Source organism: Notamacropus eugenii, chromosome 6, assembly GCF_028372415.1.
Source record: "Notamacropus eugenii isolate mMacEug1 chromosome 6, mMacEug1.pri_v2, whole genome shotgun sequence".
Classification (NCBI taxonomy): Eukaryota; Metazoa; Chordata; class Mammalia; order Diprotodontia; family Macropodidae; genus Notamacropus; species Notamacropus eugenii.
Window position 1 is genome coordinate 262122647 of NC_092877.1, and position 24495 is coordinate 262147141.

Genomic DNA, 24495 nt, shown 5'->3' on the forward strand with positions numbered 1-24495 from the left:
TAAACAGTTCAACTTTAGTAAGTCCCTTATGACTTCTCTTTGCTGTTCACCTTTTCATGCTTCTCTTCATTCTTGTGTTTGAAAGTCAAATTTTCTTTTCAGCTCTGGTCTTTTCATCAAGAATGCTTGAAAGTCCTCTATTTCGTTGAAAGACCAATTTTTCCCCTGAAGTATTATACTCAGTTTTGCTGGGTAGGTGATTCTTGGTTTTAGTTCTAGTTCCTTTGACTTCTGGAATATCCTGTTCCATGCCCTTCGATCCTTTAATGGAGAAGCTGCTAGATCTTGTGTTATCCTGATTGTATTTCCACAATACTTGAATTGCTTCTTTCTAGCTGCTTGCAGTAATTTCTCCTTGACCTGGGAACTCTGGAATTTGGCCACAATGTTCCTAGGAGTGTCTCTTTTTGGATCTCTTTCAGGAGGTGATTGGTGGATTCTTTCAATATTTATTTTGCCCCCTGGTGCTAGAATCTCAGGGCAGTTTTCCTTTATAATTTCATGAAAGATGATGTCTAGGCTCTTTTTTTTGGTCATGGCTTTCAGGTAGTCCCATAATTTTTAAATTGTCTCTCCTGGATCTATTTTCCAGGTCAGTTGTTTTTCCAATGAGATATTTCACATTATCTTCTATTTTTTCATTCTTTTGGTTTTGTTTTGTGATTTCTTGGTTTCTCATAAAGTCATTAGCTTTCATCTGTTCCATTCTAATTTTGAAAGAACTATTTTCTTCAGTGAGCTTTTGAACCTCTTTTTCCATTTGGCTAATTCTGCTTTTGAAAGCATTCTTTTCCTCATTGGCTTTTTGAACCTCTTTTGCCAGTTGAGTTAGCCTATTTTTCAAGGTGTTATTTTCTTCAGCATTTTTTTTGGGTCTCCTTTAGCAGGGTGCTGACCTGCTGTTCATGCTTTGACCGCATGTCTCTCATTTCTCTTCCCAGTTTTTCCTCCACCTCTCTAACTAGATTTTCAAAATCCTTTTTGAGCTCTTCCATGGCCTGAGCCCATTGGGTGGGCTGGGATACAGAAGCCTTGACTTCTTAGTCTTTTCCTGATGGTAAGCATTGTTCTTCCTCATCAGAAAGGAAGGGAGGAAATGCCTGTTCACCAAGAAAGTAACCTTCTATAGTCTTATTTCTTTTCCCTTTTCTGGGCATTTTCCCATCCAGTGACTTGACTTCTGAATATTCTCTTCACACCCAGTCTGCCTGCGGATCCTCCCAGCCAGCACTTGGGATCTGATATTCAAATGCTGCCTCCCAGCCTCAGGGTGGGAGTGGGGCTGCTAGTCAGTGTGAGATTAAGTTCAGCTGCTCAGGTGGGGGCAGGGCCGCCTCTCAGGCTCAGTTCCCTTAGGGGGTTTATGCAGAGACCTTCAACAATGGATCCAGGCTCCTGCCTGCTTGGGGAGCCCAGGTCTGCACCCACCTCTGCTGTTGCCTCCCGAGGGGGCCTGAGTTATGGGGGCACCCCACTCCCCTCTCAACCCGCCAAAGAGACCCTTTCACCGACCCCCATCACCTGTAGGTGCAGGGACCCAGGGGGCTGCTGGAGACTCCGTCCCCGAAGCCTGCTCAGATCTGTTCCTCTCAGTGCCGCGCAGCCACGGCAGGGCTGGGCTGGACTCTGTGTCCGCAGCACGACGGACCTTTTGCTAGAGGTTTGCAGGGCTCTCTGGAATAGAAATCTCCTCCGCTCCACTGTTGTATGGCCTCTGCTGCTCCAGAATTCGCCAGGAGTTCTTTTTTACAGATGTTCTGTGGGCTGTGGGTTCAGAGCTATGTGTATGTGCGTCTTTCTACTCCGCCATCTTGGCTCCGCCTCCTTTATTAATTTTTTTAACCATAATTCCAAATTGCTTTTTATAGTGGTTGGACCAACTGATATTCCACTAATAGTGTTTTAGCATGGCTATCTTTAAAAAACCTCTTTGATATTGACTATTCCATCTTTTCTTATCTTTGTTGATTAGCAGAAGTATGAGGTGAAACCTCAAGGTTGTTTTGATTTGCGTTTCTCTTTAATGTGAAGTTAACAATTTGCAATTATTTTTGAGGTTTGTTCATATTCTGTGACTTTACATTGAGAAATGGCTCTTGATCTTATATATTTCTATTAATTTCATATATAATCTTAGATATTAGTCCTTCAGCAGAGATGCTTGATGAAAAGAAATCATTGCATTTTAAAACTCTTGGTGCTTTTGCCAGCCAGCACCATTACTTGAGAATCTGTCAAATCCATTCTCAGTGGCTTGAGAACCAAGAGTACTGAACTGATAAGGGGAAAAGACCATACAGAGTTAAGCTGACTTGGTCATATGTTGACCTGTAACACCTGACTTCTTTTGCAAGCTGTGTCATGTGTAGAGTCCCTTATCTCAAAGACATTACACAGTTTTTCCATTACTCTTTAAAAGGAAGTGATGGATATGAATATATTACATTGTGTCTAATTGCCTGGTCCTGTCTTCTGTTTTTTTAAAACTGGAATTCTTATGTCTAACACTTGAATATTCTTGAATATTCGTAATAGTTTTGTTGAAGGGAACACTGGTTTGCATAATATCATGGACACTTAAAATCTAAGGATCAGTTTCTATTTTAACTAGAGGTTCACTTACCAGTTAATCAAGATTTATTAAGTACCCACTGTGTGCCAGGCACTATGCAAAGCACCGAGGATGCGAAAAGAAGCAAACAAGACAGTCCCTGCCCTCAAGGAGCTCATACTCTAATGGAGGTGACAACAAGCAACTAACCATGAGTTTTCATGTGAGTTTTCTGGAATGTCACGGTAGTTTTTCTATTTGTCACCAGGAAGCTTAGAGGACTGTAATTACTTTTGGAGGGAAACTCATAACATCTTTGAAAGTAATATGATAGAGTCATAAGTTTAGAACTGCAAGGGACCTTTGAAGCAGTCCCTTCGAAGTCCCACCTCTTTTATTTTATACTTGAAGAAACCAAGGCACAGAAAGGCTAGGGGGCTTGTCTAGGCTCACAGAGGTAGTATCTCAAGTTGGATTTGCACCCATGTCTTTCTGATTCTAAGTCTGATGCTCTACCTACTCAATATCAGCTTCGTAGAAACTTTACAGTTGTATTTATTATAGTGACAGATATAACTCTTTATGAATTCATAAGAATAATTTCTGTCAGAGCCTAAATTTTACCTGAAAAAGATTGTAAATATCAGTCTTTTGATGATTTCACTTTTCTTGTTTACCTAGATTGACCTTTGATTGTTGTATATTTTATCAGACATTTTTGAGAGGTATATTCTGTGTGTTGGATATAGGTGAAATAGAAATATTTCCAACCAAAATGAGGATTTTGTTTTCTTTTTTCCCTGCAGGTTCCTGATGTTATTAGCAGTATAAGGCAAGTGTCCAAAGCAGCCCTGAAAGAGGATGCCAAACCTAATAAAGATAGTGAGGATGCCTTTTACAATTCTCAGAAGTTTGAGGTACTTTATTGTGGGAAGGTAACTGTGACCTGTAAGAAGGCCCCATCAACTCTCATTGATGACTGCATTGAAAAGTTCAGCCTACATGAGCAACAGCGTCTCCGGCTCCTGAGTGAGCAGCGCAGTTCTGATTCCAGTAATGACCTGATGGTCTTTGAGTCAGAAGCACCCATTTCACCAGCAGATGGTCAGTCTGAGGAACTTGATGAGATAACCTCTCCTGCTTCTGGCCTAACAATGGTGGTGGGACAGCCAAGTTTGTCCAGCTCTCGTGTCTGCTTCCCTGAAAGGATTTTGGAAGATTCTGGTTTTGACGAACAACAAGAATTCCGGTCTCGATGTAGCAGTGTGACTGCAGTTTCACAGAAGAAGGTGCATGATGGCCCCCTAAAAGTACAGCCACGAAGAAGACATGCAAGTGCCCCTAGTCACGTCCAGCCCTCTGACTCAGAGAAGAACAGGACAATGCTGTTCCAGGTACTTGCCAGTCATTCTGTGAGAGCCTTGCTTATGGTCTGTAGTACCTTGTATTGCAGCCTGAAGGCGGACAGAGCCAAGCTGACTTTAGCGAAACCGACCACCTCCAAATGGCTAATTAAACCCTCTTTGTCATCCCTACTCTCAAACAAGGAAGAGTATAGGCAAGGCAGAAAACAAAAGTGCCCATGATTTGGAGTCAGAGAGCATCTGGGTTTGAGCCAGAGAACCTGGCTGTGCTGCTTGTGACCTCTCTGGGCCTTAATATTCTCATATGTAAAAGGAGAGAGTTAGACTGGATGACTTCTTAGGTCCGTTTTAGATCTGAATGACCTATGGGCCAAGAGAGAGGAGAAGGGATTTGAGGAAATTGGAAAGGAAGGATACTGGGACATAAGAAAGGAACAAATATGAAAGGAATAGATTAAAAACAGCAAAGCAGAATGAATTTATGGGGAAAAATGGTTACATTTGTGGCTCTAGGTCTCTCCTACCAAAATATTGTGTAGTATCAATCCATAAATAAATATTGTTAACTTATATCTGCATATAAGACCCCTGAAGGGATCTGGGGTGAGGGAGAATATTTGAGCAAGTCACCAACTCTTACCAGGCATGGGAGAAGTGAAGGAAATTTCCTAATGATAAAAGGAAAGTCTGGATAGTAATTAGAGTTTTCAGAGGATACACGCACAGATGTATTTTATATATATGTGTATATACACATATATGTTCTATAATATGTATACTTTATATATGTAATATAACATCAGGCAATGAGAAAAGAAGACTGAAGAAGTAGTTGATTTAGTCATTGAGTATTTTCTGTCCTCAGAAGAATTTGGGGAAAGGTGTACTCTGGGCATTAGAACAGCGTCTTTTCTACTGTCCCCTTCAGCTCTCACTGCATCCCTTACTCCTGCCAAAACAAAACAACTTAGGGTTATAAAATAGAGAAATGCTCAAGTTCCTTCTGTTGTAGAACCAGAGGGACCATTTGCTCAATCCCCACTACTTTAGGGATATTCCTCAATTATCAACATACAGATGAGAACCTTTGCTCATTTTTAAGGACCTTTAGAGATAAAATACCAGAATTTCCTTTGGTGACTCATTCAAATGTCACACAAGGGTCACCTTTCATAAGGAGGATGCGTATTGATTAGATTTGTCCAGACTAACATGTAAGTTTTCATAAGATTTTAAGGGCTATCTTTCCCTTTTGGGTCAGTCTACATTTATGTTATAAATTCTTACACTAATACTAAACTTGGTAGTAATGACTTTATTTCAATTCAGAATTAAAACAGAGATCTGCTACAAACTCATTGTCTCACAAGAAGCTAACATAGTTAAACTTCTACATTAATACACTTTTTCAGAAGTAGGGAAATTATTTTGGGCAATTGATATTTCATAGCTAAAAGATTGAGAATGGTTGGTATATTTGAGACAGGTTAATTTAGTGTATATGCATAATTGAATTTTTATTGGTAAAGTGAAATTTGAGTACTTTTGCATTGAAAATAATTAGTATGTCTTTATTTTCAAGGTTGGGAGATTTGAAGTTAATCTAATCAGTCCAGATTCCAAGTCAGTTGTTCTTGAAAAGAATTTTAAAGATATATCTTCTTGTTCTCAGGTATGTATTACAGGAGATGATATTATTTAAACAAAGAGCCTATGTAATGCATGTAAATAGACCTGAAAATACCCAGATTAAAAAAAGCTAGGTTTTAGTTTTGTATACTTTAGGCTGTTTTAAATTTATGTGTGTATATCATGTAATGTTAGATTACCACCTGCATGCCCTCCTATTCTTTCACTTAATAAATAGTGTTTCTCAAAATCCTAAGTAGAGAGGCCTACGTAGATGTGATCATGCTTATTCCTTTGAACTAAAACTGATAGAAAAAAAAAAAACTAGTGTTTTTAACCAGTTCTGTCTCAGTTCTCATTCCTTTACCCCCTCCTTCCGTCAGCGGCCTCTTCTTTACCTCTTATTCCACCCCCCCCCCCCCAATAATTGGAAAACAAAAAATCTAGCCATTTCACATATATTAGTTGGTGACTTTTACCTTTGTTTTACTTTGAAAATATTTTAAGGTAGGCATGGTAACACTTCATAGTAAATCACCCTGTCTGGACAAATGTGGTGTTGTCTGCTTTATTTTCATTGTCTGATTACGTAGCCTTAACTTCTTTCATCCAGTTCTCTTTTCTAGCTTCCTGGTTGAAGACAGTAGCTTTTAGGAAGAGAATGGTGGAGGGTCCCTTTATGAGTGAGAAGTACTGCTTTACTAAGTTCAGGAAAGAGGGCTGCTTTCTTTATTGAGACACATGAGTGTTTTAAGACCCACTGAGCTAATGATGTTCTCTGAATACAGAAGTTTTGTGTGTTTTTTCTCTCCATTCATTATGGATCTAATGAAAGATTTCTTTTAGTCACTAATGAACTGTGTCAGATTCAGATTACTTTCACTTTGTGGTTCTTTGACCTACCTCTTAGTTATTGGATCACTCCATGCTACAGCATCAGTTTCCTCTTTCTGTAGCCATTAGGCTAACTTTAGCATCTTAGGAATCACATTAGGTATCTGAAGGTTTAGTTTAAGCCTCATTCCTATTTTTATGCTGGCATCACATTTGCTTTTAAAATAGTATAGCCTTTCTAGCCAATTGTTGCATATGTGAAAGTGCTGCCTGGCTAGAGGAAATTTCAACAAAGGCTAGAGTATTCTCTAGAAGGTATTTTGGAAATTATCTAGTGTATAGTTGAGGCGTTGCAGTTAGGTGTGGTGATTTGTAGAATGGACTGATGTACCTGAGGTACTATGGCAGTCACTACTGAATGAAAAGGGTGGACAACTGCTGGCCACAGTAATTTGTGTGTCACTTTTATGTAGTGGTTTGTAGAGTGTATGTAATTTTTTTACACAGACAGTTCATTTTTGATGATAACTGAGCAGGCAGTGGGACATAATGCAGAGGTGACAAACACATGGCATGTTGCTTTGTAGCCTTCAACACTTGTGAGTGCAGCCTGAACCATACTGAAGTATAATTGGAAAACATTTTATAGAATAAATAAAAATACAATAAGACATAGATAATGTATGATTTTCTGAGTCAGTCTGTGGCCTGCAGGAATCTTTATGTACAGTTTAGGGGCCCCTGTTTCTATTTGAATTTGATAACACTGGATATAGTAGACTTAGAATCAAGAAAACATAGAGTTATATCGTGCCTTTGAAACTGTGATCCTGGACAAGTTGGACAAATCTCTTATCTCTCTGAACTTCAGTTTCCTTATCTGCAAATTGAAGGGGAAGACCTGAATCTGAATCCTGCTGCAGATAATTACTAGCTGTGTGAGTCTGGGCAAGTCAGTAACCCTCTCTCAGCCGGTTTTCTCATCTATAAAATGATAGTATCTGCCTCAAACTGCAGTGAAGGTTAAATGAGATAAAATACATAAAACACTTGGCAAACCTTAAATTGCTCTATAAATACTGGTTATGTCATCATAATGCCTCTCAGATTCCTTCCAACTCTCAATCTAGATCCTGTTGAAGTTCTTCCACATAAAGAACCAGTTAACTCATTAGACTTCTTGTCACTTTTCATTTGTGTAGCATTTGAATAATTTTCAGATTTATTCTATGTTCAGTATATCATTTGATGACAATAGATTAAAAAAAACCTCAGTGATAGGTGGAATATGTAAAATGGATGACTTGATGCCTTTAATATTTCTTTTCCTGAAGCCTTGACTCAAATATAGTATTTGTTACAAATAAAGTTTGCTTGGGTGATCTCAGTCTTCATTTCACTGGATATCAAAGTCATTGTATGAGGGCTTTTAAAATTTTATTTTATGGTATTATATGTATTTTTCCTGAAGATAAACATCTCTGTTAAGTGATAAAGTGGAGAGTTTTCTTAACTGCATTATTAAGTTTAGATAAGTAAGGAAGGCTGGTCAGAATATGGAATGCCTTTCTTAGTCATTTTAAAATTGTTTTGGACCCACATCCCTAATCTTACAACCTCTGTGCCTCAGAGGTTGCATGGTTTTGTGGCAAGAATACTGTGTTGAGAGGTAGAGAGAACTTAGTTTCTAGTCCTAACACTTTACCAACTTTAAAAAGACCTAAACAGATATCTAATGGATTTCTTACCAGTGCATTCCCCATGTCAACTAATTTCAGATAGTAAAAGCAGAATCAGTGCAGCATAAGTGAGTGATTGCTCTATACAAAGATGAATAAATAACAAATATTTGGACAGGTAGTATTTTTGTTTCTATGCCTGAACATAGCAAAGTTTTTTTAATGGAAATTTGCTGTAAGGAGATGCCATATTATTCATAAACAAGAAAAAATAAAATTTCGAGTTGTGCTTTTTATGTACTGATTTGTCTTCTGCTTCATAACCAATATATAAATTAAATTCTGCATGTATATTCTCGAAGAAAAATGTTAAAGCCATATTCTTCAGCTTAAAACAACAAATATAATAAGAAGACCTGAGAAGTAAGTGACTGATCTGCCTCTTGTTCTGTTTTCTTTTTTGAGGGAGGGAAAGTTAAGAGTGGAGTTAGGCCATTAATCAGCTAGCAGTGTGACTTTGGACAAGTTATTTCTGATCATAGGATCAACCATTTGGGGCCTTAGTTTTGTTCTTTATGAAATTAGAAGAAAAGTCCCTTCCCAGCTCTAAAATTCTGTTCCTTTTTCATTGTTTACGTTTAATATTTTTCACATGCGATACAAAGCAAAATGTAATAAGCATATAACAGCTGCAACAATAACAACACCTGATACATGTTCAATATTAACAAGGCTGTGAGGCTGGTAATAATAATAGCACATGTGTCATTAATTCCATTTTACAGAGAGGAAGCAGAAGGTGAGAGAGATTACATATGATTTTGTTATGGTCAGTAAGTGCCTGAGTTGGGATTTGACATCAGGTCTTCTGACTCCAGGCCTAGTACTTTTAACTGCTATAACCCTACTGACTCTCTGTGAAAGTTTTAAATTTCTCTCCTGCCCTTTACTGTCATCAATGTAGATGAGACTACCTTCTTCTGCTTTCTTATTTTATTAAGAAAACTAAGGTCATCTACCATGAATTCTATAAATTTCATATTGAAACATTTCTTAGCATTTTTAGTCATCTTTCCTTCTTCTTGGTTTCAGAAGTTTCTCTACTCCTTACTAATGCCAGCACAACTTTGTGTCCTGAAATTCATCTTCTCTGCCTTTTCTAGGATCTTGCTTATTGAAATAAGCCTTTTCCCATGTATCTGCAGTCTCTCCCTTTCTTTTGCTTTCTTCCCATCTGAACTATGAGCCTGTTTAGATCCCTTACTTCTTTACAGAAAAAAATTCTTCACTAGACTCTACTTACTCAGTTTTTTTTTGAAAAAATAGTTTTTATCCAATGCCATATAATCATGTCACCTTTTGGGCCTCAGTTTTTTCATCTGTAAGGTTAGAGCTTAGATGAAATTGTCTCTAAATCCTATGATGCTGTGACGTTACCCCTTGAAATTTGGCTTCTATCTCTGCATTCTATAAAAACATTCCTTCAGAGGTCACTAACAATCTCCTTATGACCAATTCCAGTAGCCTCTTCTCATTCCTTCTCCTTTTTTGACTACTCTGTAGCATCTGTGTTGATCTCTTCCCCACCACTCCCCCATTCCTCTCCTTTCTTCTTTGCTATTCTTTTTTGATTTTTTGTGACAACCTACTATCATTATTTTCCTACTTTGTTTTTGATCATTTCTTTCTTGTTGTCTCTTCCTGGACCTTAAAAGGGATGTACTCCAAGGTTATTTCCTCAGATACTTTTTATACTTTGTTTTGGGAAGCTGTATCCCCAGTAAACACAGCACACTTGAGGGCTGCTGGCATAGGTTCGCTCTTGATCTGGTCAGACACAGACACCTTTGGAGGGATTAATAATCTTACTTTATTCTAGTCCAGCATTCCTGTATTCAACTCAGTTTTTTTGAGTTAGCAACCTTTGTTGCTAACAGTGTGACCATTAACTCCTGCAGCACTCCCTGATCACCCTTCTCCCAGGAGCCAGTGAGAAGTGGAGGGCAACTACCCCTACATCTTGATGGGGTCAGTCAAGACCGGCACAACTTGTGCACTCCTTTAAATCCCCTCAAGCCGGTCAAAGCACACACAGCATTCCAGCTTGTGCATTCAACCCTAAAGGTTCCCTCTTCACTCTTTCTCTCAGAGGTCTTCTGTCTCTCTCAGAGGTCCCTTCTCTCCCCAAACTTTAACGGAGACCAGTAAGGGCACACACAGCATTCCAGCTTGTGCATTCAGCTCTAAGGGTTCCCCACTCCCTGACCACCACCCATGTGCTTTATAGAGTCCTCACAATCTACACAGATGATATGTGAACTTCATAATCTATACAAGTGATACTTTATAGGATAACAAGAAATTGTTATGGCCATGGATCCTGGGAAACTGAACTCTCAGAACAATAAAATCCTCTTTATGCTACAGAATCTCACCCACTCCCATGGTTTTCATTCTTACCTCTAAGCTAATGACTTTTTTTATCTCTACCTTCAGTCTCTCAGAAATTATCTTTATTTTTTTCTAGTTTCCTAACTTTCTTCATACTAATTGTACTCTTTTCTGCCTTGTAGCTTGTATGACTTTGCATATTTGTCTGTCATAACTTCTGCTCTTCTATGCTGGCATTCCCCAACTAATATAAACTCTTTGAGGAAGGAACTGTATCTTAATGATTTTTATGTTTTTCCCAGTTCCTAGCAAAATGCTTTTGTATATTGTTGACTCTTTACAAATGGTTGTTGAGTGAATGAAGAAGCTCCTTTATTTTTTCCAAGAAAAAGAGTTCTCTTTATAGCTGATAACCAACTTGGAAACCAGACTTATTGCTGTAAATTATCAAGGAAGTTAGATATATGCCTAGGCATCATGCAAAATCTGTATCCCACTGGAAGAAGTGAAATGGATCTCACATACAAACATAAACCTTCCCTGTGTGCTGATATGGGACTTAAATGACTTCTTAAAGGGTATATGTATGGGTATGTATATAATTTTCTAAGGACACCACACTTTCTTTTCCCTCTCCAGGGTATAAAGCATGTTGATCACTTTGGATTTATCTGTCGGGAATCTCCAGAACCTGGGTTGAGTCAGTATATTTGTTATGTGTTCCAGTGTGCAAGTGAATCTTTGGTAAGTGACATTATTGTTATTTATTTCTCATACTGGCAAAATAAATTATTAAAAAGCGATTTTTTTTCTCAATCTAATTAAAGAAGCAATAAAAAAATAGAGGGAATATGGAGGAAACATTTGAATTCAATGAATGTGCTAAACATTTATTAAGCATCTACTACTATGTGAACAGCCTCATGGGGATTGTGGATGGAAAGCTGGCCTTTGTTTTACGAAAACCTGTCTTCAGTTCCTGTTTTTGACACTGACTAACCATGAAAAAAAAATAACCTTTCTGTGTCCTTGGAAAGACTGCCCCACTAAAACTACAGGTTACAGATGAGTGACTCATCAGCACAGATGGAAGAGTTTCCCCACAGGGATTTCCCCATACTGATGATGTCACAGGTCTAGATCAATAAAAGGCTTTGGAAGTACAAGAATAGATCTGACACAGACCCTGCTTTTATAGAACTTTCGATCTAAAGGTGGCCAAAACACATATATCTCCAGTTAGTGCTCCAGGTAGCTTGTTTGCACATTACTGTTTGTTCTTTTCCCCATTCACTTGTGAACTTCTTGGGGGCAAGGACTGTCTTCTGCTTTCTTTGAAGGCCCAGTACTTAACACAGTGCCTGGTACATATTAGGTGCTTAATAAATACTTGTTGACTTGCTAACATAAGCAACTGTAATGTAAGAGATAGCATAGTAAGTGCAAAGGAGATATTCAGGCAAAATTTTATGGGCAGTTTGAGAAGGTAGAGATCACCTTCACCTGAGAGGGTTTCAGACCCCATAAAACAGTGGAAGATCGGAACACCAAAGCCAAATTGTATGTTCACTTTCCTAAGTTTATGCATTTCACTGACCTTAAAAATCCCATCATTTAAAAATTTTTTGTGTGTGTGTGTTTTAACAGTGCGAATACAAAGGAAGACCTCTTTTCTTTTTCCTTTTTCACTGTAAGATGAGGAAGAGGGTTGACTCCTTAATTTTTCCTTCTAATCTGCTTTCAGAGTAAGACAACAAAAAACAGTGAAAGACTAGAAAAAAAAATCTGGGTCAGTTTCCTAAGTGATGCTTTACTTTGATCTTTATCTTTTTGTCCGCAGTTTTCAGGTGTTTGTTCTGGGCTTTAAAGAGTAGATTTTCCATTATCTTTACATTGCCTCATTTTCTGGTCTGAATTTTCCATGTTTTGTGTTTTTTTCCTTCTTCTCATCCTTTTTTATTTATCTCCATGTCAAAACAATCAGTTTTGTTGGTTAGGATACAGGAATCAACTGAGGAAAACAGCCTTAGATAAGAGTTAAAAAATTACTAAGGTATTTTTAGTCATCCATACTTTTTACCTGTTCTCTACTGAAACCATCTCTATTATATATTTAATTCCAATTCCTTCTTTCTTCAACACCTGTAAGTACCATACTATTGCCCAAATACAGTAACTGTGAAATACAAGAGGTATCACTTGTGCTTACACAACAAGAAAACTTGGACATTGTCTTCAGGAATATGTACATCCTTGCAAGCTACACATGTCACCTTTGACATCAGATCTGTTGTTCAACACCCCTTCCTCCTGCTTCCTCCCCAGCCCCACTGCAGCCTTTGCTTATTATCACTTGACAGTGACAGAGGCTGAATGGAGAAGTAGAGGGAGAATAGAAGGAAGTGTCTGTACTTCTCAGTGTCATTCACTGTAGGGGAGACAGTGTTTGTTTTGCAATTTCTCTCTTCTCCTAAAGCCATTGAAGGCTGTGCTCATAGCTATGGTCTTATTTTCATGTCTAACATGTGCTCAATCAGTTTTTAGGTGTTGACAAACCTCTCCTTTCTATGACTGTACTGAAAGGAAGAATTGTTAATTGAAGATGTTAATTAGATCCACTTTCCTCAATGATTTCTCTCTTCATAATTTTTTGGGGCGAGTGGTGAAGGAATGAAGGGAGTTTTCCTAATATCCTAAAATACTCTGGTACATTTTGACCAACCTGGAAAAAAAGAAGTTACCCTATAGGGTTGGTCTGTTTCTTGAATGTATTTTAGTGACTTCAAGTGAGATTAAATATTTCCATTAGCTTTGGTCAATTCTCAGGCATAGAATAGTTTTGGCAGAGAGAAATCAGTGTAAGAAGCTTGGCTACCTTCAGAAGCATTAATATCCCAGCAACACTGTGACTAAGGAAACAGACTGGATTGGCTGCGAATGTATTAGCATTGTTTTGAGAATATCTTGGAGTCTCCGTTTCAGCACAATTGTTTTTTAGAACAACATGATTCCCAAAACCAGGAACTCTAGTCCCCATAATTATATTAGTAAAACACAGTACAAGATGAAGAGGCATCAAAACTATAAGATGGAAGAACAGTTCTGTGTAAATTTTCCACATAATGAGGGAGAGCTGAAACAACTGACATACAAGGATCAAAAACAAAGTCATTTAAGCAGTATATTTCAAGTGGCAATCTCATGGATATAGTCTTAGCAGTTGTGTAAGACTGTGCATTACATAATCACTCCTGGGGGTCTTATCTTTGTGGAGTACAAAGAATAAACAGGAAGCATTTTTTCTGCACCTATGCAGCATAATGTAATTTATTCAGTGAAATATATTTGAACTTATAAACTAATAATCAAAAGTAACAGAACATTCTACTCCTAGATTAGTATAGTACATAAGCTGGAGAAACTAAACCATGAGATTCAAAGCAACTGGAATTTTTGCCAGATGTTCCCTATCCAAAAGTAGATGAAATTCACAGAACCTCAGAATTAAAAGGGACCTCAGAGGCATCTAATCCAACCCCTGCCTGAATGAAAATGCCTTTTCCAGCATTTGTTGACACGTGGTAATCCATCTTCTGATTGAAAGCCCTCAGTGACCCCACTGTCTCCCTTTTTCTACTTTTAAACAGTTCTCATTGTTGGGAAATTTTCACTTATATTGCCTCTTAATAATGCCTGACTACAACTTCCTCCAGCTGATTATAGGTACTGGAGTAGTTAGAGTTCTAAGAATGTAGACATGCAAAAAAAGAAACAGAAAATTTGGGACAGTGGACTCATGTGAATATTCATGAACTTCATGAATATATTGACAGGACAACAATATTTTAAGTTTGGGAAGTTATTCTTTTGTACTTGGCATTAGTTAGACCCTTTGTTAAAATCCTGTATTCATTGTTGGATCTGCATATGTAGAGAGATGGAAAAGCCAGCAGCTGTCTGGAGAAGAGCAGTAGGAATAGAGAGCACGTTGTTGGGATTTTTCCTTTGCTCTCATTATTCCCCCTGTGTGGTGGTATATTTTCTCTTCAGTGAGCTCCTCCTCCTCCTCCTATCTTCATCTTAGCTCCTTGTGGGCAGGGACTGACTGCACCTTTTGTGTGTTTTTATCCCCAGTACAGTGCTTTGCACAGAGGAGGTCGTAAATATTTATTAAATTGATTGGAAGGAATGGAACAGTAGTTCATAGGAAGAAAAGTTTAAAAATCTGTGATTGTTTAGCCAGAAAAAGAGATGCAGAAGGGATGACTTACTAAGGGTAGCTGTAAGGATTTGTTAAAAACATAAAGCAAATGGACTTAGTATGCAGCAAACTAGAGCCATACCACTAGATCATTAGAACATTTGTGGATTCATGGACTTCATCCAGAAAGTGTTTTTTTATTTCTTCATGTGCCTCTCTAAGAAATAAAGGAGAGCATTCTTTAATTTATACATTCAGCAGATATTTGTTAAACACCTAGAGTATGTAGAACATTGTGCTAGGTACTAAATGCTACAGAGCCTATGCCTTCAAAGATTTTTAACTCTTTTGGTGATGAATTAATGAAACAAATTGCCATTTTGTTAATGTCACTCTGTAAAATTAGGATTGATAACCATTCATTTTAGATACGTACAACTGCAAAAGGCAAGAGACAGAACAAGATAACATCTTGAGATCCTTTTATAACCTACGAGAACTTGAATTATTGAGATAGCTATAGCGTACTGGATAGAGTACCAGGCTTGAAGTCAGGAAGACCTGAATTCACTTTCGGCCTTAGATAATGTGTGACCCAGAACAAACCACCTCTGTTTGCCTCAGTTTCCATATTGGTAAAATGGGGATAATAATAACACCTATCTTCAAGGATTGTTGTTAAGATTAAATGAGATAATAATTGTAAAGTGCTTAGCACAATGCCTGATGCATCATAAGTTGTATGTAAATATTATTTATTATTACCCTTGTTTATTAAATTTATACTTAAGAAATTCTGCTAATGTTCTAGGAACTCTGTAGGAGATGTAAAATAAAATGGTATATTTAAAATTATAGAATAATAGTAATCAGATCATGTATTTTGTTGGAATTTGGTAGAAACATGCAAATAAGTTTGAGAACCCTTTGGAAAGGGTTCCATTTCTGTTTGTTGTAAAAATGGCTAAGAAGATTTTATACTTAGATCTATCTATTCAGTATAGTCAGTTATTTAGAGAATCTTTTACAGTAAGATGAATAAATTAAACAAGTTAAAGCCATTTTGAAGCTACTAACGTTATTAATCAGGGGACTAATCCTTAAGTGCATTTAGTAAAGGGTAGCCTCCTCCTCAAACAAACACAGTGAGCATCCATTCAAATAGTTTTTTTTGGAAAATGGAGCACAGTGGAAACAAGCCAAGAGAATGTGTATCATACTTTCCACTCACAAGTTTTGGAGCCCTTGATTTTTTGAAAATGGAACATAAAGTAGCTGCTCCCAAAGGTCCTGTAAGTAAATCCATTTTACATGAAGTTCTTCCCAAGTATCCATTTTAGGAGGATGAGAATGATACATTAGACTCTTAATCTAATCTGTATATTCAATGCCTTGTACATACAAATGTGTAAGTTGACCTATTACTTTGAATAGCACTTTATCCTTAAACTAGACCAAAGGGTGGGAGTTGGTTTCTCAAAAAAAAAAAGTACTGTGTTCTAAATATGATTCCGGTTTTGAATTATCTAAAGTGTTTCTGGTGAGGAGTTATCACTCTTAATTGCCTGTAGGAAAACTAGAGTTTGACCTTTTTCAGGTCCATGGGGTGTGGGAAAACCACCCTACTATATTTGTGGATGTATTGCAGAGAAGGCAAGGGCACAGGCTACACAACTGAACAATGCCTGCGGATGAGCTGTTACTTGGCCCTCAAGTGTAGCAGCCAGGGAATTTAGAAGGCTGCATTCAAATCTCCTGATCCAATTGAATGAAAGAACAAAAAAGAAATGAGTTGGCCTGAGATGCTGCCAGGTCAGTAGTGGGATGCACAGCTTCATTGGTATTTGACTTGAGTCAAAAGTGGCATGATGCTCATTTAGACACTCTGAGGAGACACCATTGACCGTAGAATATTTTTTTTCGGAATTGAATAGATTACCTAAGTCATTCCTTTCATCTCCCCTAAAAAACCATATCAAAAGTACAATTATATGAGTAGATACTACCACACAACAGCGACATAGTCAGAAATCAGACTACTTCTGAAAGATGTTGCAGATTATCTTTTTAATTTTCAGAGATCTCTGTCAATATATTTAGTTTAAAAAGCATACTAAACTGTAAACAAATGAACACTCAGTTAGACTGATCTGAAAACTATATCCAGGCAACCAGTAATCCAGCCTTACCTCCAATTGGCATTGTTTTGTCTTTTCGTACAGTCTTATATTGCTGGATACATTTTTCATTTGATACCACAAGAGCAATCTTTTACAGACTTGAGTTTTGTTTCTTCTTGTAGGTTGATGAGGTAATGCTCACCCTGAAACAAGCCTTCAGCACAGCGGCTGCTCTTCAGAGTGCCAAAACCCAGATTAAATTGTGTGAGGCCTGTCCAATGCATTCTTTGCACAAACTCTGTGAAAGAATTGAAGGTATGTATTGACTTAGCCTCCACAAAATAATTTTGATTTTTTGCCTGTCACACAGGAGGTGTTAACAGATAACCTGTTGACTTGACTTGTATTTGTTAAACAAGAAGAAAAATTAAGAAAAATTAAATGAGTCTTTGTTTCTAATTGAAGCATATGTTGTGTTCCCTGGTTGTTCGGGTTGAGGAGATAGAGAAGATCCATCCTTACTTAGCAAGGTTCTCTGCCCCAAATATTTGAGCAAATACTTGTTGAAGGGAAGGAAGACAAAAATCTCATAAAATGTTGCTTTTGGTCAGTGATTTCCTTTTTGTTATTGATTGATTTATTTTCTGAATAAAAATTCAGAACTTTTAAGAGTGACTGATCAATTCTCTAAGGAAGAAAACATGGCCAGGGTTTCAGGAAAAGAATGGGAAAAAGTGATTTTATGAAAACTCAATAGCTCATATTGTTGTAGATTAAGCCTTAGTTTTTGAAGAAGATTCTGTTCTTATCTCATGGAACTTTGAATATAATGACATTTCTTAAATGGATTTAGTGATTAAGACTTGTTTCCTGGAACAAGTTAAGAACCATGCAAATTTGAATTACTTGAAATTTCATGAGGTCATGGTCTCACAGACTTTACATTCCTTAATCATTTGTCAATTTGCACTGCTGTTTAGGAGAAGGAAATAAAATCTTAAGGGTAAAACATTGTTAACACAAAAAATTGAATATCCTATTTTAGATATTCTACAATATATTTCCCTGCCCATCCCCCTGCCCCCCCACCAGATTCTTATTAATTAGATTCACAAAAATATGAGAGGTAGAACATCATTAAAGGAGATTGGCGGGGGTGGGGGGTTAGTTCCATAGAAATTGTTCAGTCAGTCAGTGAATGACTTGACAAACAGTGTTAAAATAAGATTTTGTGAGTTGGCAAATAGAGTTTGATTAGAAGGTATTTAATGATCTTCTTGAAAAATGAGGTTGAGGGTGGAACCAAAATGGTGGAGTAAAGACAGGAACTTGCCTGAACTCTCCCCTAAACCCCTCCAAATACCTTTAAATAACAGCTAAACAAATTCTAGTGCAGCAGAACCCACAAAAAGATGGAGTGAAGCAATTTTCCAACCCAAGACAACCTGAAAGTTTGGCAGGAAGAGTCTGTTGCACCAGAGTGAGAGAGAAGGGCAGTTCAATGCAGGCTGGGCCAGTGTAGACTGGAGTAGGCCTTAGGTGACTGAATCAGTTGCTTCATTGCCAGTTTCCAGACCTCTTGGCCCATGGACACCGAAGACATTCTAAAAGATCAGCAGGAAAGGCCTGTTGCACCTGAGTGAGAGTGGAGTACAGTCCATTGTAGGATGTGCCAACACAGCCCTGGCCTCAGCAAATCATAAGTAGGCCTTGGGAATCACTGAATCAGCAGTGGCAGCAGCTGTTTCTGGAGTTCTTAACCCATAGATGGTGGGGGTGTGTGTGTCGAATAACTGGTCAAACGGAGATTACAAGAGTCTCTTTGCTAGCACTGAAGCAGGACTCTGTTGCTTTGCACATACTCAGATCTGAGTTGCAGTCCTGGGAAGTAGTTCTAGCACATCAGAGCTTATGGCCGCAGTGGAGTGGGGACCTTTCTTCACAGTTCTAGGGCAGAAAAGAGTGCTTGGGGTCACTTACATACCAGAACACAGGCCAGAATAGTAGTAAACACCTCTCCTTAGCTCATACCACCTTGGAAGAACTGAAAACTTATAGGTCCTTAGAAATCTCTCTTAAAACAGCTACGCAAAACCACTGAAGTTTGGGACAGTGCTCTCTCCACCCTGTAAGCAGAGCCCCACTTTAACAAAGAGTTAAAGTTAAGAAATAGACTGGGAAAATGAGCAAACAGAAAAATAATCTGACCATAGAAAGTTACCATGGTGACAAGGAATATTAAAACACACACTGAGAAGATCACAAAGTCAAGGCTTCTACAACCAAAGCCTCCCAAAATATATGAATTGGTCTCAGACCTTGGAAGAACTTAAAAGAGATTTTGAAAATCAAGTAAGAGAGGTAGAGGAAAAATTGGGAAGAGAAATGAGAGTGATGCAAATCCTGAAAAGCAAGTCAATAGGTTGGTAAAGAAGACTCCCCTTCCCCCCGCTAAATACTGAAGAAAATGACACCTTAAAAACAAACTACATCAAATGGTAAAAGAGGTACAGAAAGCCAAAGAGGAGAAAATTAAAAAACAGAATTGGCCAAATGGAAAAGGAGGTTCACATGCTCACTGAAGAAAATAATTCCTTAAAAATTAGAATGGAGCAAATGGAAGCTAATGACTTCATGAGAAATCAAGAAACAAAAGAAAAACAAAAGAATGAAAAAAATAGAAGACAGTGTGAAATCATTTTGGAAAAACAACTGACCTGGAAAAGAGATCCAGGGGAGTGATAATTTAAAACTTATTGGACTACCTGAAAGCCATGACCAAAAAAAAAGAGCCTAGATATCATTTACAAGAAATTATACAGGAAAACTGCCTTGATATTCTGCAACCAGAGGGCAAAATAGAAATTGGAAAGATCCACTGATCACCTCCTGAAAGATTCTAAGAAAACTCCCAGGAATATTATAGCCAAATTCTAGAACTCCTAGGTCAAGGAGAAAATGTTGCAAACAGCCAGGAAGAAAAGTAAGGTTGATTGGGATGATCTTAAATGGGATATACTTGGAATTTGGTTAAAAATATGTAGGCTTTTGTTGCCTTGGAGACAACTCTCAGTGTCTCTCAGCTAGTGATATATTGGAAATGGAACTGTGTTATGGTTTTCAGAGAGTTCTAGGGTAATAGTATCAGAAAGAGGAGAGGAAGAAAAGAGATTCACAGCTCGTGGAGTACCATCCATTTTGGTGAAATGCAGGGAGAGGTTGGGTACCTACATGTTCCCTTTTTCTCTTCAGTGAGACAATGTGAACTACTGAGTTGGAGCTGCCAAGGTCAGCGAAGGTATTTTCTCTGCTGTTCAGGATAATTGCAAAGAATAATTGTAAAAATATTACAAGTATGACTTAGAAATATTACCTATTTCCCCTTCCTCTCTCAGAGCACTAGGCCTGAGGTCAGCCTCAAATATACTTACTTACTAATTGTGACACAGTTCAAGTCATTTAATCTCAGTCTGCCTCCGTTTCCTTAACTGTGAAATGAGGATAATAACAGCATTTCCCAGGGTTCTTGGGAGCATCAAGTGAAATAATATGTGTAAAACACTTAGCACAATGTTTGGCACATAGTAGGCACTTAATAAATCCTAATCTTCCCTCCATCCTGTCTTCCTTTCTTCTTTCTCCCTTCTTCCCTCTTTCCTCCCTTCCTTCATTCTTTTCTTCCTTCCCTTTTATATAAATGAAATTAGTAGCCACTGATCCTGGTTACATAATCCATGATAGCATTGTAGATAGAGATTGGGATACTGATCATTCTGGAAAAACGTGGGAGATACATCTATACTCTAGCAAAAGGCATTTAGGAGGGCTGCTAAGGAATTATTTCTTCCCTGGAAGATCACAAACCTTTTTCATCACTCTGTGATCATATTTATTAGCCAGATTGAAGTTGATTTACAGGAGATAGTGTAAACAGATAATAGAACCTAAAACAACTTAAAAAAGATAAGATAAGTATAGAAAAGATAAGTAATGGGACGCAGAAAGGAACTTCTTCAGGACAATGGGCATAGGTGAGGTTTCCATCCCATGAATCTCCTTTTAGATTCTTGTTTCAGAGTGTCTATCTATCTGGTTGCTTCCTGTGCTGGGAGCAATATCACAAATGTTTTTCCCTCCTAAGAAGTTTTCCTCAAAAGGTATAGAAACCAATCCTAGAGAAATAAAGGCTCAGGCATTTGACATCACTTCCTTGTCACCTGAGTACACACAGACTGCCTCAATTACTCTAGGATGGTTGCCTGGTCTATCATGATAAGCAGCTTAGAGGTAGTGGGTCTGTGATGGGCTACATCAGTGTTCTGTGTCCTCACTGTCCATCTTTGCTGAATGGCTTTCCTTTACTACGGCTTCATCGGTCTTTTTGCATCTCATTTCTTTCCAATGTCAGGACTAAACTGCCACTGGCCTGGCCTGAGAGAGGCACATCCCAGAACATTCCTGTATCCCTACCTCCATTTTAAGTAGTTTATTCAGTGAGGAGGATATTTGCAGAGTGAGAGACTTCTAGCCCTTTCACACATTGCCATCCTGTTTGCATCACTACACTGGGATTTTGTTACATGTGTGCCTGTAATCCTATTGCAAATATTTCCAGCATCATTTACTTTTAGAAATTATTATGGTACTTGAAATAGGATGGTAATGTAAAATTGGGCCAAAGAATCAAAGAGAGTGTTTCTGCTTTTTAAAATGCTGTAGAGAAGGCCTCAGCATGATTGTTGTAGACGAGGCCTCAGCATGATTGTTGTAGAGGAGGCCTCAGCATGCTTGTAGGCAGAGGAAGTAGTCAATAGAGGGAATAATTGAAGAGGAGAGTGAAAGTAGGGATAATTAGTAGAGCAAGATCCTAGAACACCTAGAAGGAGCTGAGTCCTCAAGTATTTTCAAGGAGGAAGAATACTCTGATGTGTCAGGAATTTGGGTGCAAAGGAGAACAGATTGTAATTCTGAAGGAACCAGCCAGAGTTCAAGTATATGTGGCTTTTTGGTGGCTGGAAGCCAACATGGACACTGAGTTTAAGAGCATGGAAACAGGAGAATTACTGGTTGGGCTGGATGTCATGGAGTGATAGGTTTAGAGACAGAAGGGTCTTTGGAGATCATTTCATCCAACTCATTTTCTAGGTGAAGAAACTGAGGCTCGGAGATTAAGTGATTTGTCCAGGGTCACAAACGTATGAAGTGACTGAGAACAACGTGTGTGCAGAGGTGAGAGGGGAGTTTGTTAGGCTGATGGGAGAGAACAGGGAGTGTGTGGAACTGGGACTGACAACTGGAAATTCTAATCTGTGGTGGTGAGTTTGTAGGGTGCAGTGACTAGTGACTGAGAAGCCGTGTTGTCCAAGAACTTGACTTCATGTGCTGGAGTTAAGATCACAGTCTTGTTACTAGTAACTCCATAAAATATGTAATGGTGTGGAACAAATAAAGAGAATTGTAGCATTTAGTGCAACTTAGCTCAATCAAAGGAACAGCTGAATTTGCCCTCAGTTTTCTGGAGAGTGCTAATCGTGGGAGGAGTGCACTGGACAGTCTCATACAATGGTTGCCTCATCATGGCTTGGAGATGACACTGCCTTCTCAAAAGCAGTTTCAGAAGAGCACAAGTTTTTTGGTTTTACCAGATGCTTGGCTTAGTTGAGATGTAAAATAAGTGAGAAGGTGGTCGAGAGTTCATACTACCAAAATGAATTCATACTATCAGGGCTGGACAGCTACTACATCTTAGAGTATTGAAAAAGTGTTCTCATCTGTAATCTGTGAATAGTCCTGTAGATGAGGAGAGAGGATTCAAGACTAAAATCAGGCAGATGACTTAGTCCCCTCAGTCCCTAAAATATTCAAAAACAAAATACGGAAGAGAGTGAAATCTTCGGACTATAAAACTGGTGAGCTTGACTCTGGTTCCTGGCAAACTTTTAGAGTATATCACTAAAGATATGATTTGTTAACATTTGGAAAGTGAAATAGTGATCACTAAGAGGCAGGAAGCATCAAGAGCAGCTTATTCCAGATAACCTCATTTCTGGATTTTAGTGAGATATTTGATGGTTTTTCACAATGTCTTTGGGAATGAGGTAGATCATTGTCAACTAGTCAGTAATATTTACTATTAAGTGGATTTAGAATTGATTGGACTACTGGGTATAAAACACATTGATTAATAATTTGATGTTTTCCTTGAGCAAGAGCTCCAATTGGAGATATGTATTTCGTCTGCTGCTGTTTGCTATTTAACTTAGTGACCCAAATATAGGCATAGATAGAAGATTTATCTAACTTATTGGTAAGAATCTGCTATTTTGCACACATAGCTGTGAAGATGGGAAGTAGTAAATTTTGTGAATTAAATTTGTTCTATGATATATTTCATATTTCTTCTGACTCTTTTTTAGGCCTTTATCCACCAAGAGCCAAACTAGTAATACAGAGACATCTTTCATCATTGACAGATAATGAACAGGCTGACATTTTTGAACGTGTTCAGGTAACAAGATCCAAAAATGTAAATGTTGGAGATATATAATAATAAGTGGCAGGACCTGACCCTGTGTTTTTAAAGATTATTTTACTCTTACTCTCTTAAATAAATTTGCAGATATTTGGATCATGTTTTTGTTACTTAGTAGGTCATATCTAAAGTGTCAACATTGATTTTACTATTATAAATAGTTATTACTTTAGTTGCTTAGTATTATTGATATTTCTTTTTCCATACAAATTAGGAGTAAGAATAACTAAAATAATAGAAGCTACATTGCTAAAAATTGTTTTTGTTTTGTTCTGTTCTTTTCATCAGAAAATGAAACCAGTAAATGATCAAGAAGAAAATGAACTTGTAATTTTGCATTTGAGGCAGTTGTGTGAAAATAAACAAAAGACCCATATTCATATTGGAGAAACTCAGTTGGTAAATTTTTTCCCTTGTTTGTTGGTCTGTGTCTATATAAAGTCCATCACTGTAATATTGAGGGATCTTTTGAAAATTGCACAGATTTAGTCAAAGTAGCAGAAGGGGTGAATGAAAATTTTCCTTGTCTTAAACTCTAGTATTCCTTTGGACTAAAATCCTGGAAACCATATTATTTACTGTGTCAGTATTTGGAGATTCTGTAGGAAAATTACAAACTCCATTAGAAATATGATTTTAAAGAACATTATCTTTATTGATTAAGAAGGTGAAGCTCACACACATGTATAGTTAATGAAGGACACAAGCTGTTAGGCACGTTATTTTTTGTTTTCTGATGTTTCTAATAGAGATTGTATAGGGTAGTGATAAGACCACTGGATTTGGAGTCATAAGGCATAGGTTTAAGCCCTTTATCTTCCTTGTAGTAACTTTGTGACCTTAAGCAAGTCCCTTAACTCAGAGGCTTCTTTCTCTGATCTGTAAAATTATACTACCTGCCTCACTAGATTTTGTGGTGAGGAAACTGTTTTTAAAGTTGTCATGCAGGTACAAATGTGAACATGAGCAATGTCATTTGAACAAATAACAGGACCTGGAAAGGTGAGCAGCAGAAGAGAGTGTGATGGCATGGTCCTGCTACCAGCTAAATCACTGCTTAGCCTTGTTAACTGTACTCATTCAGGTGGAGGATGACATCAGTCATATACTCTTTTTTTAAAAAAATGATGTGAAAGTAAAAAACATCGAACCTTTGGGAAGTAAGGCGTTAGGTTTACATGACCACTAAAAATT

At 37.8% G+C, this 24495-nt stretch overlaps 1 protein-coding gene across 6 annotated transcripts in view; it reads left to right on the plus strand.

Moving 5' to 3' along the window:
- Positions 1-24495, plus strand: part of TBC1D4 (TBC1 domain family member 4) — a 216783-nt gene that overhangs the window by 122049 nt on the left and 70239 nt on the right. For 4 of the 6 annotated variants that reach the window (XM_072622295.1, XM_072622300.1, XM_072622294.1 and 1 more), the window contains exons 2-7: positions 3358-3945; positions 5498-5587; positions 11088-11192; positions 16952-17084; positions 23186-23277; positions 23590-23700. In XM_072622295.1, the coding sequence (XP_072478396.1) occupies positions 3358-3945; positions 5498-5587; positions 11088-11192; positions 16952-17084; positions 23186-23277; positions 23590-23700 (1119 nt within the window). Of the gene's footprint in view, positions 1-2249; positions 2775-3357; positions 3946-5497; positions 5588-11087; positions 11193-16309; positions 16462-16951; positions 17085-23185; positions 23278-23589; positions 23701-24495 lie in introns of those variants that run through there. The other 2 variants (XM_072622297.1, XM_072622298.1) reach the window with 2 other exon arrangements.